Here is a 15,917-nt window from a genome sequence, read left to right on the forward strand (position 1 = left end):
TAATTACTATTTCTTTTCTTTTTTTGTTGGGTTTTACATCAAACCACACAATAATAGATGATATGGCGACTTTCCAGCTTTGATGGTGGAGGAAGACCCCAGGTGCCCCTCCGTGCATTATTTCATCACAAGCGGGCACCTGTGTAGAACCATCGACCTTTTGTAAGCCAGCTGGATGGCTTCCGCACATGAAGAATTCAACGCCCCGAGTGAGGCTCGAACCCACACCGATGATGGGCAAGTGATTTGAAGTCAGCAACCTTAACCACTCGGCCAAGGAGGCCCCCATAATTACTATAATAATTATGTCTTGAAGAAAAAGTTAAGTAAAAGCAAATTAATCAAAGCTTCAGTTTAAATTTTACCTAAATCATTAAAAAATACAGAAGTAAGGGGTTTATCCTTGTATTATTAATACTATATGCAAAAACTCATGCCCAGTTACAGACCTCAGTCAGGCAAATTTTAAAAAGCTTTAACATTTTGGGTTAAGAATAAATTGAGCACTTATCACTTATTACCATTTGAAAATAATTTTTTCCTAAACTTTTAAGTTGTTAAATTAACAATCAGGCTCAACACAATAGCTCAACAGAATAAAATATAAGCCCTTACATATCTAGAAACACAATTATAAACCAATCAAAAATATTTTGAAACAAGATCTCCACCAAGTTGGGAAATATATGCCCGAAGGGTTATATCAGAGGAGGATGGGAGCAAAATTTAATGAACTTAACTGTTGAAGCCCAAAGGACAGGAAGAACAAAGGGAAGAAATTTTTTTTTTTAATTCTAAGTTGACAGAAAAAAAATTTATAAGTCCACGAAAAAAAGATTTTCAGATTTTCTCAGATTTTCCCTATGACCAATAATAAAAAAGTTACAAAATAAGCTATTTGTAGTAACATAAATGGGAAGTAATTCAAAAAAAATTATTATAAGTGAACAAACAAGAGGGCCATGAAGGCCCTGTATCGCTCACCTGTCCTATTGACCTAAAGATCATCAAGATAGTTTCATTAAGATATGGTCACAAATGTAGCCTCTAAAGTGTTAAATAGCTTTTTCTTTGATTTGACCCAGTGACCTAATTTCAAACCTGACCTAAAGATCAAGATTAACATTCTGACTAAGTTTCATGAAGATACAGTCATAAATGCGGCCTTTAGAGTGTTAACAAGCTTTTCCTTTGACCTGGTGACCTAGTTTTTGACTCCAACTGACCCAGATTTGAACTTGACCCATAGATCATCAAGATTAATATTCTGACAAAGTTTCATTAAGATATGGTCATAAATGTGGACTCTAGAGTGTTAACTAGATTTTTCTTTGATTTGACCCGGTGACCTAGTTTTTGACCCCACATGACCCAGATTCAAACTTGACCTAAAGATCATCAAGATTAACATTCTGACCAAGTTTCATGAAGATATAGTCATAAATGTGGCTTTTACAGTGTTAACAAGACTTTCTTTTGATTGGACCTGGTGACCTAGTTTTTGACCCTAGAAGACCCAATATCCCATTTGTTTAAGATTTTATTGAGGGTAACATTCTGACCAAGTTTCATTTAGACTGGGCCAAAATTGTGACCTCTAGAGTGTTAACAAGCTTTTCCTTTGATTTGACCCGGTGATCTAGTTTTCGGCCCCAGATGACCCAATATCAAACTCGTCCAAGATTTTATTGAGGGCAACATTCTGGCCAAGTTTCATTAAGATTGGGCCAAAATTGTGACCACTAGAGTGTTAACAAGCTTTTCCTTTGCTTTGACCTGGTGACCTAGTTTATGACCCCAGATGACCCGATATCGAACTCGTCCAAGACTTTATCGAGGGTAACATTCTGACCAAGTTTCATTAAGATTGGGCCAAAATTGTGATCTCTAGAGTGTTAACAGTTAAAATGTTGACGACGTCGACGACAATGGACTACTGACGACGGACACAGGGCGGTCACAAAAGCTCACCTTGAGCACTTCAGGCTCAGGTGAGCTAAAAAGGGATTTGCCAAATAAAAACAAGAGCACCGCAATGCAGTGCAATATACACATGAAAAAATCATATGACCTTTGACCTTGACCTTGAAGCGAGCCATCCAAAACATGCACCCTGCACGTCGTCTCAATGTGGTGAACATTTGTGCCAAGTTTCTTTAAAATCCTTCAAGCGGTTTAAAAGTTACAGAGCGGACACGAAACAAAGTCATATGACCTTTGACCCCTAAGTGTGACCTTGACCGTGAAGCAAGTCATCCGAAACATGCGCTCTGCATGTCATCTCGATGTGGCGAACATTTAAGCCAAGTGTCTTTGAAATCCTTCAAGGGGTTCAAGAGTTATAGAGCGGACACGAAATTGCTAACGGACCGACACCAGCGTCATAACATAATACGTCCCTTCGGGCGTATAAAAACAAGTGACATTGTAAATTAACAAGAATTGTCAGAGGACAGAAATGTCTGACTATTCAACAGTATTGTCACTAAAAAAAGTTAAATGAATGAATTTAAGTCGGAGAAGAGGCATAACTTTGCAAAATTCCAAGTCAGTTCATCACAGTGTTGAACTTTCAATCCATTCCCACAAGTAATTACTGAGTTACCAGCTTACATACAAAAACTTAATCAAATCGGGATGCTGATGCCAATGTCAATGCAGACACAGACGACTGGATGAGTGCAATAGCTCTTCGTATTCTTTGAACAGTCAATTTAAAAATTGCTCATACACTATGAGGTCATCATATACCATCAAATCAGGATTTAAAAAAAAACGCACATGTAGGCTGTCTAGAGAAAAGATTAAAGTGATCTCCTGCTAGAATAGCCTCATGTTTTCACACTACGCAGACAAGAAAAGTTAATCTCACACCAGTTTTTCATTCAGAATACTTTTCTCATAGGCGAGAAACTTTTTTCATAGGTGAGAAAAAAAAATACAGAAATTCATTCACAGATTTTTGTAAGAACTTAGACATCTCGATATTTTTTTATTTTTTTTGCTTAATAGAAACTTTTAGATAGCATTGGGTTTTTTCCATGCCATCTGTCAATGCGTAGCTATAAAACCTTAAATCTAAACCTAAAACTTTTAAATAGCAGACAAATATGTTGACTAAACACAAGCCCTGTACCACACAGTCATCCCCAGCTCTGCAGAACACTACAGGGTACTAGCTTACTACAAACAGAGAAAAAGCTAACTGCATTATATATATATATATATATATATATATATAGGTAGATTCATTAAATGATTTGAGCCACACCATGAGAAAACCAACATAGTGCGTTTGCGACCAACATGGATCCAGACCAGCCTGTGCATCCACACAGTCTGGTCAGGATCCATGCTGGTCACTTTCAAAGCCTAGTGGTATTGGAATTAGAGAAACTGTTAGCGAACAGCATGGATCCTGACCAGACTGCGCGGATGCGCAGGCTGGTCTGGATCCATGTTGGTCGCAAACGCACTATGTTGGTTTTCTCATGGCGTGGCTCATATATATAGGTAGATTCATTCAATGTTTTTTATCTCTAATGCTAGCAGTAGTCTACAGGATTTAAGGGGCCCTGGTGACACATGGAAGGTGAAATGAAATATTATTTACCAAACAAGGCCCATGAATGTATTTGAGTCAAGTGGGTTAACAAATATATGACCATCTGTTCCGGGTGTGGCCTCAGGTAACCATAGAAACACTGTGTCACTTGAACCAAGACTTACCTGAATTAAACATGATATCCTATTAAAGCAGCTTGTAAATATATTTCATTTCCTTTACTAAAGAAATTAGCACAAAATTTACGCATTTTAAATTTTAAAAACAGTCCAATTAGAAATAGTATTTTTTCACTGCAGTTATTTTGTAAATTTATGCAATCTTAAAATCATTTAATTCAAATAGTCTGCCATTTACAATAATTTCATAGTCTTAGACTTTCATCAAGTTTGTAAAATGAGTAAATTTCAACTAGATATTAAACAAACATAAACTAATGACTCATTTTCCATATATTTATATCATATAAACTAGAGTTAGTTCAGGCAATTTTAAAAGGTATCAAAAGAAATGTCCATCTGACCTTAATCAACCTATAGGATTAAAACAAAGTCAAACTAACATGAAAGAAAAATAGGTATAAAATTAAAGAACTGAAACCATAAGTAAAGTTTTACCACTGACATTTTGAACAGAAGTTCATGTCAAAATGACCTATGATGTAAAAACTCATCTCCCAATACAACATGCTTATTCATCAAACAATACTGGTAACTATCATACACTTATTGACCGTCCAGCTTTTTAGTAAGTATTTTATTACATGACATCAAAAATTAATTTTCATAGACTTTTTCTTCAAGTTTTGACTTCGGCCCAGCAAAATTTAGTGTTGAACTATAGACCAAACCATGCTAATAATATGAACCACGGACCTACAATTGTTGTTAAGAAGTTCTTACCATAATATCTCCTTTTCTTGGGGCCAGCCCAGCTAGCGAACACATATTGTCCCCCGTGAAAGCCACAACCTTACATGTTGATGGGAACCCATATTTTCTACTCATGTATGATGAGACATTGCCCTAAAATATCAAAAGAAAGTACTGAAATGAAGCTGGGAGAAAAAAGCTTTTCCAGTAAAATAAAATTCAAATTTTTTTTTTCAACTGACGAAGAGAATATATAAATTTTCTGTCTTTGGGTATTATCAAGACAATGTTTTACTACAGTATACAGTCATGTCTCTCTCTTACTATGTTAGACACGACTGATTCTGCCTTTGCGACCAGTGCAGATCATGATCAGCCTGCACATCCATGCAGTCTGATCAAGATCTGCAAAATTCGCCAGCCAGTATCTTTTTCTGTAAGCACCCCTTTTAACAGTTAATGGTACTGTCCAAATTGAATGGTGGACAAGTTCATTATAGAAATTTAGCAGGGTAAGGACTATACTGGGTTTATAAAATCAATCAAATGAACAAGAATATGCTTGCCTTCCTACCAGGGAAAGTATACATTTGTCTGATCACATGCCAGGGATAGAAATTCCTGTCTTTCCCCAGGGAAAAACTTTGTTTAAGATAGCGTACTCTTTATAGACGTCACAAAGTACTTGCACTATTACGAGATCATAAACTAAATAAATAATGCCAGGTAATACGCCTATTCATTTGTCATCATAATCTATTTTGAATGTAATAGGCAAGAACAATGCTTGTTTACCTGTAAATGACAGCTATTTTCCCAATCCTCGTCAAAATGGATAAAAAAATGTCGCTTATGCTCATTTTTCATTCTGCACTTTCCCTTTGGGTAGGAAAAACCCTGTCTAACACAGGCAAGCATGTAAAACTCTTTTATTCTGTGTAGAAAGTATTGTATAATATCTTCTCATTTGAATACTGTAAAATCATTTAATTTTGTTGACATGAAATTTCGTGGTTTTGGTCAAAAGGCTATTTCATGGGGATATGAATTTATGGATTTCAAGTTCTGAACATAAAATGAATGGAAAGTTTACTTGTTTGTTGGGATTAAATTTTGTGGATTGACTCAGCCATGAAATTCACAAAAATTAGTCCCCCATGAATATTAATGATTTCACAGTAACTGTGCAAAACTTAAGAGGTTTATACTTACAACAACTGTTTTGGAGGGTACTGGCTCACCTAATTTATCCCCTAAACAAGGACCACATGCCTGAAATATTAATATTCAGACCATGAAAATAGACAACAAAAGACAATCGTAGCAACCATATTATGCTCACCAACTGACGTTGTAGTCTTGTTGATGAAATCTAACAATTGTTTTTTTTACAGCCTAGCTAGGCTCAAGATGATTTTGATTTTATATATTTACATTTATAAATTTTATCTTTATGTATATAATAAGAATAAGTGCCATTTCCTCTGACGCCAATGATGGCCATGTCTTTTTCAATGTATCACGTTTGTTTCAGGTAGGGGTTCAATAGTACAGTCAAACCTGTGTTAAAGACCACCTCTGAACAGAGAACACCTGGCCCTAAACACCACATATTTTGTTTCTCATTTTAACATTTACAATGTATTTTAACCTGTGAATAAAGACCACCTCCCAATAAAGACCATATTTTGGCTCTCCCAAGTGTGGTCTTTATAGACAGGTTTGACTGTATTTCAGTAACCTGATTTAAAGTAATGCGCCTGTAACGACAATTATTACATACTTATTTAATAACTCCATTAAGTTTCAATGGAATCTGAAACGTCAATATTTTTCCATACTGATGTTCAAATTTCATATCAGGTGCGTGACGTCATTTTCGTGCATGTTGTCGCGTTTAAAAGTTCTTTAACGACAATATTTTCAGTTTTACTCGGGCTAAAGAACAAATCTATATCATTTATATAATAATTAGAAGTGTACTGCGTGTATGTAATAAAAATATTATTAGATTTGTATCTAGAAATATGCACTTGTTCTTTCACGAAACAATATTGCGCTCCTAAGTCACGCAATATTTCCGCTGCAGAACTCTCGTGCATATTTCTTTTTTTTTTTTTTTGTTGTGTTTAATGTCGCACCGACACAATTATAGGTCATATGGCGACTTTCCAGCTTTGATGGTGGAGGAAGACCCCAGGTGCCCCTCCGTGCATTATTTCATCATGAGCGGGCACCTTGGTAGAACCACCGACTTTCTGTAAGCCAGCTGGATGGCTTCCTCACATGAAGAATTCAATGCCCTGAGTGAGGCTCGAACCCGAGTCAATGAGGGGCAAGTGATTCGAAGTCAGCGACCTTAACCACTCGGCCAGGGAGGCCCTTGATACAAATCTAATAACCTATAATTATCACTTTATATATATTCCATATTCGATTTTGGAATTCTCCGTCTTTTTTTTACAAAAAAAGTCATAATGTGCACTGAGCTACATTTACAGCCAGTGTATGTTGAATTGCCTAACAAGAAAATGTTATCAAACAGAAATTGCCGAGTGTTATTACAGATCAACTAGCATAAATGGCAATTATTTCAAACTTAATAATGGAAAATTCATATATTCATATAAGTACCTCTAAGCATTTTGATGCCCAAACTTTGTTTCTGATGTCAAGGAGGTTCATACCTGAGCCGTCACCAAAGTCTATTGGTGCATAGTCTCCCATGAACAACGAGGCCGCAAAACTACTGATCAGCGATATCCTCTGAAAATAAAGGAATCAGTATTACTTTCACTGTTACCTGATTGCTCCTATTTTTAGACTGTAATGGTCCAATGGAGACATTATTATTCAATTAGAAATGAGTATGAAAGAAAAAGTTTCTTCATTCACGGCTACTAAACGCTAGCGCCACCACCAAATTGTGGTGATAAGGAAAAGAGCTATCGACATTTCCGTGGTGCAGCTATCACCCGTTTCTACTTGTAAACACGTAAGTAAAGTTTATATTTAATCTTATATTTTCATTGATAATACTTTTTTCGAAAATCGGAGAATGTAGTTCCGTGTAACAACACTTTTACTACAAGATGGCTGTAATTTCATTAATATATTACGCAAATTGTGGTGCCAGGAGCTTTTCTCCCTAATTTGACAGTGGCATATTTTCATATCTGCCACTATTCGAACGCCATTCCGGTGAATAGACACACTGTAAGAACATACCTGCGGATGCAAATGGTGTAGAAATGAATTACACGTATTCCCATACACCAAACAATTACGAAAGACACAGTAAAAAGTTAAAACACGACTAATTTTGAAAGTGGTGGCGCTATACAGTAGTGGTGGCGCTGTTGTATAGGATTAATGGCTGATATATTCAATTTTAATATATGAAAATGTCTGTCTGCCAGCCACGGAAATATCTACAATAATCGATGTTATCAACTTATCCCACACTACACCCAAATTACGTTACTCAACAAAATACATGTAGTAACCTCTACATGCTCGTAAAATAATCTACATGTATATGGATTCAGATTGTACATCTAAGCTCTACTGGTTAATCGTATTTAATTGATTGGAACTGAAAATGTACTGTACTCACTTTTCAGAAAGAATTGTGAAAGTAAGGTCTTTTGTTTACAATGGCATCAAACGACGTATAAAAACAAAGGGGAGTAACTTTCAGAATCTTAATATAACAAATAAATTCTGCACTATCTTCAAATTATTTCCTGAACACAAATCTATGTTTGAAATAAAAAGTATTGCTACTATTTTTCTTGACCTGAATTTAAAGTACACTTACGTTTGTATTGAAGTAGAATATTTAAAGTTAGAAATAATTCTACATTAACATTAAACAAAGGAAACTATTTACTTTGACTACAAGAGTCCCAAGGGTCTGTGAGTATTTTGTTCTTCTTTTTTTCTTGGACAGAGAATGTTTCATAAAGGTAACTAAACTATGATCGTGTTTTTCTTTCTTTAATAACATAATTCCTTGCGGGAAAATTATCAATTAGAGAATGTTGGTGTTTGTTTTGTTTCGGATACGTCAGCAGTTCGTATTATTGAATGTCGTAACAGCGCCACCACTACTGTATAGCGCCATCACTAGAGTTATAGCGCCACCACTTTTAAAAATTCTGGTATATTTCTTCTAACCCGAGATTCTATTATTCATGGTGTGCGCGTATATAATTATTTATCATTTCTACACCATTTGCATGCGCAGGTATGTCCTTACAGTGTGTCTATTCATCGGAATGGTGTTCGAATACTGGCAGATATGAAAATGTGCCACTGTCAGATTCGGGAGAAAAGCTCCTGACACCACAATTTGCATATCATTTTAATGAAATCACAGCCAACCTGTAGTAAAAATGTTGTTACACGGAACTACATTCTCCGATTTTCGAAACAAGAGATCACAGAGTGATCTTGGCGCCCACCAATGTGCCATTTTTGAGTGTTCCAAATTTCAAGACTTATAATCTCACTGACTAGCTCAAGGTCAAATTTCATTTCCGTACACAACACTGTGCATGTGGTCCAAATTCGAAAGCTGTAGCTTGAGAAATGTGAAAGTAGATCACTAGATCAATTTCAAGGACAAAGTTCTTTGTACACATGTGCATCAAGTTTGAAGGCTGTAGTTTGAGAAATTTGAAAGTAGGTCACTAGGTCAATCTTAAGGTCAAATTTATTTCGGTACACAAAACAATGCATGTGGTCCAAATTTGAAGGCTGTAGCTTAAGAAATGTGAAAGTAGGTCACTAGGCCAAAATCAAGGTCAAATTTCACTTCAGAACACAAATCTATGCATGTGGTCCAAATTTGAAGCCTGTACCTTCAAAAATGTGAAAGTAGGTCACTAGGTCAATGTCAAGGTCAAAGTTTGTTTCGGTACACAATCCTATGCATGTGGTCTAAATTTGAAGCCTGTAGCTACAGAAATGTGAAAGTAGGTCACTAGGTCAATCTTAAGGTCAAAGTTCATTTCGGTACATAAAACTATGCAAGTGATCCAAATTTGAAGGCTGTAGCTTGAGAAATGTGAAAGTAGGTCACTAGGTCAAAATCAAGGTCAAATTTTATTTCGGAATATAAAACTATGCATGTGGTCCAAATTTGAAGCCTGTACCTTCAAAAATGTGAAAGTAGGTCACTAGGTCAATGTAAAGGTCAAAGTTTGTTTTGGTACACAAAACCATGCATGTGGTCCAAATTTGAAGGCTGTAGCTTGAGAAATGTGAAAGTAGGTCACTGGGTCAAAATCAAGGTCAAATTTCATTTCGGAACACCAAACTATGCATGTGGTCCAAATTTGAAGCCTGTACCTTCAAAAATGTGGAAGTAGGTCACTAGGTCAATGTCAAGGTCAAAGTTTGTTTCAGTGCACAAAACTATGCATGTGGTCCAAATTTGAAGGTTGTAGCTACAGAAATGTGAAAGTAGGTCACTAGGTCAAAATCAAGGTCAACTCATGTCAAGGTTCATCTTGCCACTCAAAACCATACATGTGGTCCAAATTTGAATGCTGTAGGTCATTGACAAGAAGTTTTTAAAAGCCTTTCCCTATATAAGTCTATATGAACCATGTGACCCCCAGGGCAGGGCCATATTTGACCCTAGGGGGATAATTTAATAAACTTGGTAGAGAACCATTAGATGATGCTACATTAAAAATATCAAAGCCCTAGGCTTTGTGGTTTCGACAAGAAGATTTTCAAAGTTTTTCCCTATATAAGTCTATGTAAACCATGTGACCCCCGGGGCGGGGCCATATTTGACCCTAGGGGGATAATTTGAACAATCTTAGTAGAAGACCACTAGATGATGTCACATACAAAATATCAAAGCCCTAGGCCCTGTGGTTTTGGACAAGAGGTTTTTCTAAGTTTTTCCCTATATAAGTCTATATAAACCGTGTGACCCCCGGGGCGGGGCCATATTAGACTCCAGGGAAATAATTTGAATCGTCTTGGTAGAGGACCACTAGATGATGCTTCATACCAAATATCAAAGCCCTAGGCTCTGTGGTTTTGGACAAGAAGATTTTCAAAGTTTTTCCCTATATAAATCTATGTAAATAATAGAAGTAAACAAAGGGCCATAACTTACTAAAAAATTGTTGAATCAGTCTGATTTTCAGGGGGACACAACTAGGGTACCAATACATCATTCTGACAAAGTTTGGTCAAAATCCCCCATGTACTTTCTGAGGAGATGCGATAACGAGAAATTGTTAACGGAAGGACGGACGGACGGACGGAAGGACGTCGGACCACGGACGCAGAGTGATTTGAATAGCCCACCATCTGATGATGGTGGGCTAAAAAGTTTTATCAATGAAAATATAAGATAAAATATAAATTTTACTCACGTGTTTACAAGTAGAAACGGGCGATAGCTGCACCACGGAAAAGTCGATAGCTCTTTTCCTTATCACCACAATTTGGTGGTGGCGCTAGCGTTTAGTAGCCGTGTCATTGCTGTGGAGGATTTTCATTTCCTAGTAGTATTTTACTATGAAATGTACATAAAACAAACTGATTAGGAAGATCAGTGCATTCGGATGAAAACAAAAAATTATACAATATAGAATTTGATTTAACCGATTTTTCAAAACTTCAAAATGTACTGAGAAAATCTGGCAAATAAAAAAGGTAGGGTAATGCGTATGATTTTTTATTAGACTTAATTGAAAGATCTGGACCTTCCCACAGTCATAAATAAACATATGATCTATAGCATGGTGAAATAAAATGTATATGTCTGTGTGCTTGTTTTCCAGACATCTGACCATGATTTAAAGAGTAAAGCTGATTTTAAGACATTATCTGGAATTATTTAACATGTCAAATGTTTTGATATAATAATTTATCTTTAGAAATATAGTAACATTGCCTCTAAAACAAGTTTACTCACAGGTTGCCCTTAATTCATAAAAGGATTTTCATTTCCTTAAACCAAGTCCAGGTTATATGTCATCCGGATAAATGACCTTATGCTATTACTTTAAACCCACAGCAGTGAGAGGCAGCTGATTCAAAGTCAACAAACTTGACCCTGAACTTGACCCTGAACTTGAACCTGACCCTGAACTTGACCCTGAACTTGACTCTGAACTTGACCCTGAACTTGACCCTGAACTTGAACTTGACCCTGAACTTTACTCTGAACTTGACCCTGAGCTTGACTCTGAACTTGAACTTGACCCTGAACTTGACTCTGAACTTGACCCTGAACTTGACCCTGAACTTGACCCTGAACTTGACCATTCAGCAACTGATGCCTTCAAGATATGTTTTGCTCTAGAAGCTAAAAAGGCATTTTGATAATATCACTATTCCAAAAACAAGGAGCTGAGTTCAATAAACGCTTGATGCCCCCGGTGGCATCCTTGTCGATACAAAGCAACCTAAGTCCAAAACGAGGCCAAGGTCAAACTGAGGTCAGGTGATGTTTGAAGATGAGGAATGGTCACAGGCAACATCTGCATTAGTATCAAGTCATTCTAGTAAGGGGTATTGATGCTAGATGAAACAGTCCCATCTGGTTAACCTCGTACGGACGGATGGAATGATGGATGAACGAACGAACGGACGGATAGACAGGACAATCACTATATGCCTCCCGCATCAGTAGATGCCGGGGGCATAATAATTTTGAACACCTACCTCTGTGTTATCATAGGCTTCTCTGTTTGTCTGGTATATTTTCATAATCTGGGTCCCTGTGTACCTCTCAAATCCACGGGAACCAGTCAGACGTGCAAGCTCCTGGCGAATTCAGAGCATTTATCAGAATTAAACTCGTCTTATAATTCAATCTGTTAATTACATCTTTTTTATCTATCAAAAGATTTACAGCACAACTTTTGTTTTGCTATGATAACAAGCATCTTTCTTAATATAACTCATAGATATCAAATGTAAGTTTTAAATTCATCCACATATTCAATCATATAAAACAAATGAAACTTGAAGATGATGGATAAAAGCAATGTTTCAACTACTGAAAGAATTTCTTGCTGTAACTGAAAGTTTATGCCAAGTGATGTCAAAATCAATCTTTGGATTTAAAAGATAAGAAGTAAAAACAAAATTTTAACTTTACTGACAGAAAGACAGTTTGAAAGACTGGCGCATAGGTGCAAAAGTAAAATTCAAGTGAATCAAAACAATATCAAACAGAATTAAGTTATATGAAATAATGAAATGCATCTTGTCAAAACATACTTTGACAAAGTAATTAATGCACTTCTTAAGCAGGTGATAAATATTGACTACAGTTACAAAATTTCAACAAAGATTTCATTCCTCTCTATGTAATATGTAACTTATTGCCCTGAGTACAAACCATAGCTCCTCCTATGGCATCTTGAAGCTGTATAATCTGAGAACCAGTACTTGCGTCCTGCCATATAGGTGAATCTTTCAAACTGAAACAGTCCTGAAAAAAATATACAACATTAATTTAAGTCCATCGTCTTCTCCCAAATTCTTCTATGTGGTATTCCTATATAAGTCCCAGTCCTTTAGTATTCCTATATAAGTCCTGTGACAGAAAGTCGTTTAGTATTCCTATATAAGTCCTGTGACAGAAAGTCCCGTGACAAAAAGTCCTTTAGTATTCCTAAATAAGTCCTGTGACAGAAAGTCCTTTAGTATTCCTATATAAGTCCTGTGACAGAAAGTCCTTTAGTATTCCCATATAAGTCCTGTGACAGAAAGTCCTTTAGTATTCCTACATAAGTCCCGTGACAAAAAGTCCTTTAGTATTCCTATATAAGTCCTGTGACAAAAAGTCCTTTAGTATTCCTACATAAGTCCCGTGACAAAAAGTCCTTTAGTATTCCTACATAAGTCCCGTGACAAAAAGTCCTTTAGTGTTCCTACATAAGTCCCGTGACAAAAAGTCCAAAAGTTGCAAGACTGATTCCCATGTGAAGCAAACTATTCAGTCAGGACTTGACAAAACAAGGGTTGAACACAATACTGCCATAACTCCTATTAAATAAAGAATGAGTTAAGACAGTATTGCGCTCAGCCCTCGAAAAAACAGTGTATCATGTAATTTATCCTCCACTTACATTCTGTATGGCAAAGTTGTCAGATACCTGCTAAAAACTTCTGGCATAGTACTGATTCAACTGACCACAGTTGCATGATGCTGTTGAAAAAATACTCTTTAGTTCTACAAGTGCAAGCTAGAGTTATGGAACTTGTGCCATGCAAGTCAGTTTACCACAGTGAACAACTGTGGGAAGTTTCAGTGGTTACTGAGACACCTGCTTACATACAAAACTTAACTAGTTGCATATTCTGGATAAGTGGGAGGTAATCAACCATGTTGACATGCTTGCATGATTATCAGTACTTAATTGATAAAACCAATGTCAGAATTTCACTTTGGTATATTTAGATTTGAGTAAAGTTGGAAGCTCTAAAGTGGCCATGACTTAGTCAGAGCCCTGTGTGCAACAATGACTGTTGCATCACCACATATATTAACAGATAACAATCTGCGTCTTCTAGATAATAGATATAATGGACAAGAGATTTAAGGCTTTTCTAAGTTTGGGTCCTTTTATCTTATTGATAAATATAAATTCTTGGCAATGAAAGAAATAACTTACTTTAAGCTGTTCATACATAGACTTGTCAGGCTGCATGTTACCCAGAACATTTCTAGCTCCCTTCTTCCAGTAAACACTGCCATGTTGCTGCAAATATAGAATATGAGATATTTGACAGTCTCTCAACTTAAGACAAATTTTTCAACTAGCAATTCTGAGTGGTCAAAAAAATAATGCTTGCAACATATTTTTTTACAGTACTAAGAATATATCTTGCAGGCTAACTTATGTTAATGAGAAGGAAAATATGCATATATCTTCTAGCTGTTTAAAGTTACACTGGAATTTTCTTATTGAAGCTACTAGTCGATCATTTAACTAACAGATTTTTCCTCTTAATTATTACAAACAGTATAAATGTAATGGTATAAAACTGTATTTTTGAACTAGAACATACCTGTCCATCTCCAGATATTCCAGCAACCTTTGAAAAATCAAATCCTTCACTCTTCATTTGATCTAACAGCATGTCCAGAGCCTGAAAATATATGTCATCATATAGTATGACCATAGCCTGAACATCTAAGTCATATGTACAGCATATAAAACTTAAACACATCCTCAAAATATATACAGCTGAATATCGTTACCTCGATATCGGTTAGCTCGATACTCCGGTTAGCACGATGTGTTTGAGTCGGTCCCGATTTTTCCCTATTTATCTTAATGTTAATAACTTTATCATTACCTCGATATGATTAGCTTGATATTTTGTTTAGCTCGATGAGATTTTTCAGTCCCGTCAACTTACCTGTACTGTTTTTACACTTGGTTTCGTCGATATCACAGCTTGTCAAAAAATATCCATGTTATTTGTAAGGTGTGAAAATCAACCTATTGTTGTCCGGTGATGTATTAAGCATATTCAAGTTAGTTTGTGTCTTTGTTTTGTTTGTTATTTAATCTTTAATCCAATTTAAATGTCAGGAAGTTTGCATTTAATTCCCAATAATTAGTGTTATAAAACACCGTACAAGCATAAAAGCTGTTTTCAAATAAAACAATAATTTGGATGAAATATTTTCTGTTTGACGGAGTAAAAATCTGCCATTTTGGATTGAGTAACAATACGGGTATTTAACTGGCAAATTTTCGTTATTGAAGCACAGTCCAAAATGGCTACTCAACAAGGAACGTTACTGCTGCATTCAGACTTGTTTAGCGAAGGAATAAAAATGATAATGCTAATTAAGATATTTTATTTGTAAATAAAATTAAAATCGTATTTACGTTTTATATTATTTCTTCCCCCTTTCAAACCCTCTGAAAAAACAAGAGGACCATGATGGTCCTGAATCGCTCACCTATCCCCACATGACCCAGTGTTGAACTGAGTATGACGTCGTTATTTCTATTATTTGACAAAGTGACCTAGTTTTTGAGCACATGTGACCTAGATATCATCAAGATAAAAAATTCTGACCAATTTTCATGAAGATCCATTGAAAAATATGACCTCTAGAGAGCTCACAAGGTTTTTCTATTATCTGACCTAATGACCTAGTTTTTGAAGGCACGTGACCCACTTTTAAAATTGACCTAGACATCATCAAGGTGAACATTCTCACCAATTTTCATGAAGATCTCGTGAAAAATATGGCCTCTAGAGAGGTCACAAGGTTTTCCTATTTTTCGACCTACTGACCTAGTTTTTGACCGCACATGACCCAGTTTTAAACTTGACCTAGATATCATCAAGCTGAACATTCTCCCCAATTTTCATGACGATCCATTGAGAAATATGGCCTCTAGAGACATCACAAGGTTTTTCTATTTTTAGACCTACTGACCTAGTTTTTGACCTCACGTGACCCAGTTTCG

At 36.1% G+C, this 15,917-nt stretch overlaps 1 protein-coding gene across 3 annotated transcripts in view; it reads right to left on the reverse strand.

The window, feature by feature from the left end:
• Positions 1 to 15,917, reverse strand: part of LOC123561019 (xylulose kinase-like) — an 81,748-nt gene that overhangs the window by 56,228 nt on the left and 9,603 nt on the right. For 2 of the 3 annotated variants that reach the window (XM_053552314.1, XM_053552315.1), the window contains exons 4-10: positions 14,494 to 14,574; positions 14,097 to 14,183; positions 12,818 to 12,910; positions 12,136 to 12,237; positions 7,072 to 7,203; positions 5,650 to 5,709; positions 4,468 to 4,590 (exon numbers count right to left, since the gene is read on the reverse strand). In XM_053552314.1, the coding sequence (XP_053408289.1) occupies positions 4,468 to 4,590; positions 5,650 to 5,709; positions 7,072 to 7,203; positions 12,136 to 12,237; positions 12,818 to 12,910; positions 14,097 to 14,183; positions 14,494 to 14,574 (678 nt within the window). Of the gene's footprint in view, positions 1 to 3,613; positions 3,730 to 4,467; positions 4,591 to 5,649; positions 5,710 to 7,071; positions 7,204 to 12,135; positions 12,238 to 12,817; positions 12,911 to 14,096; positions 14,184 to 14,493; positions 14,575 to 15,917 lie in introns of all 3 variants that reach the window. The other variant, XM_053552313.1, reaches the window with a different exon arrangement.

This window comes from Mercenaria mercenaria, chromosome 10 (assembly GCF_021730395.1).
Source record: "Mercenaria mercenaria strain notata chromosome 10, MADL_Memer_1, whole genome shotgun sequence".
NCBI classification, from domain to species: Eukaryota; Metazoa; Mollusca; class Bivalvia; order Venerida; family Veneridae; genus Mercenaria; species Mercenaria mercenaria.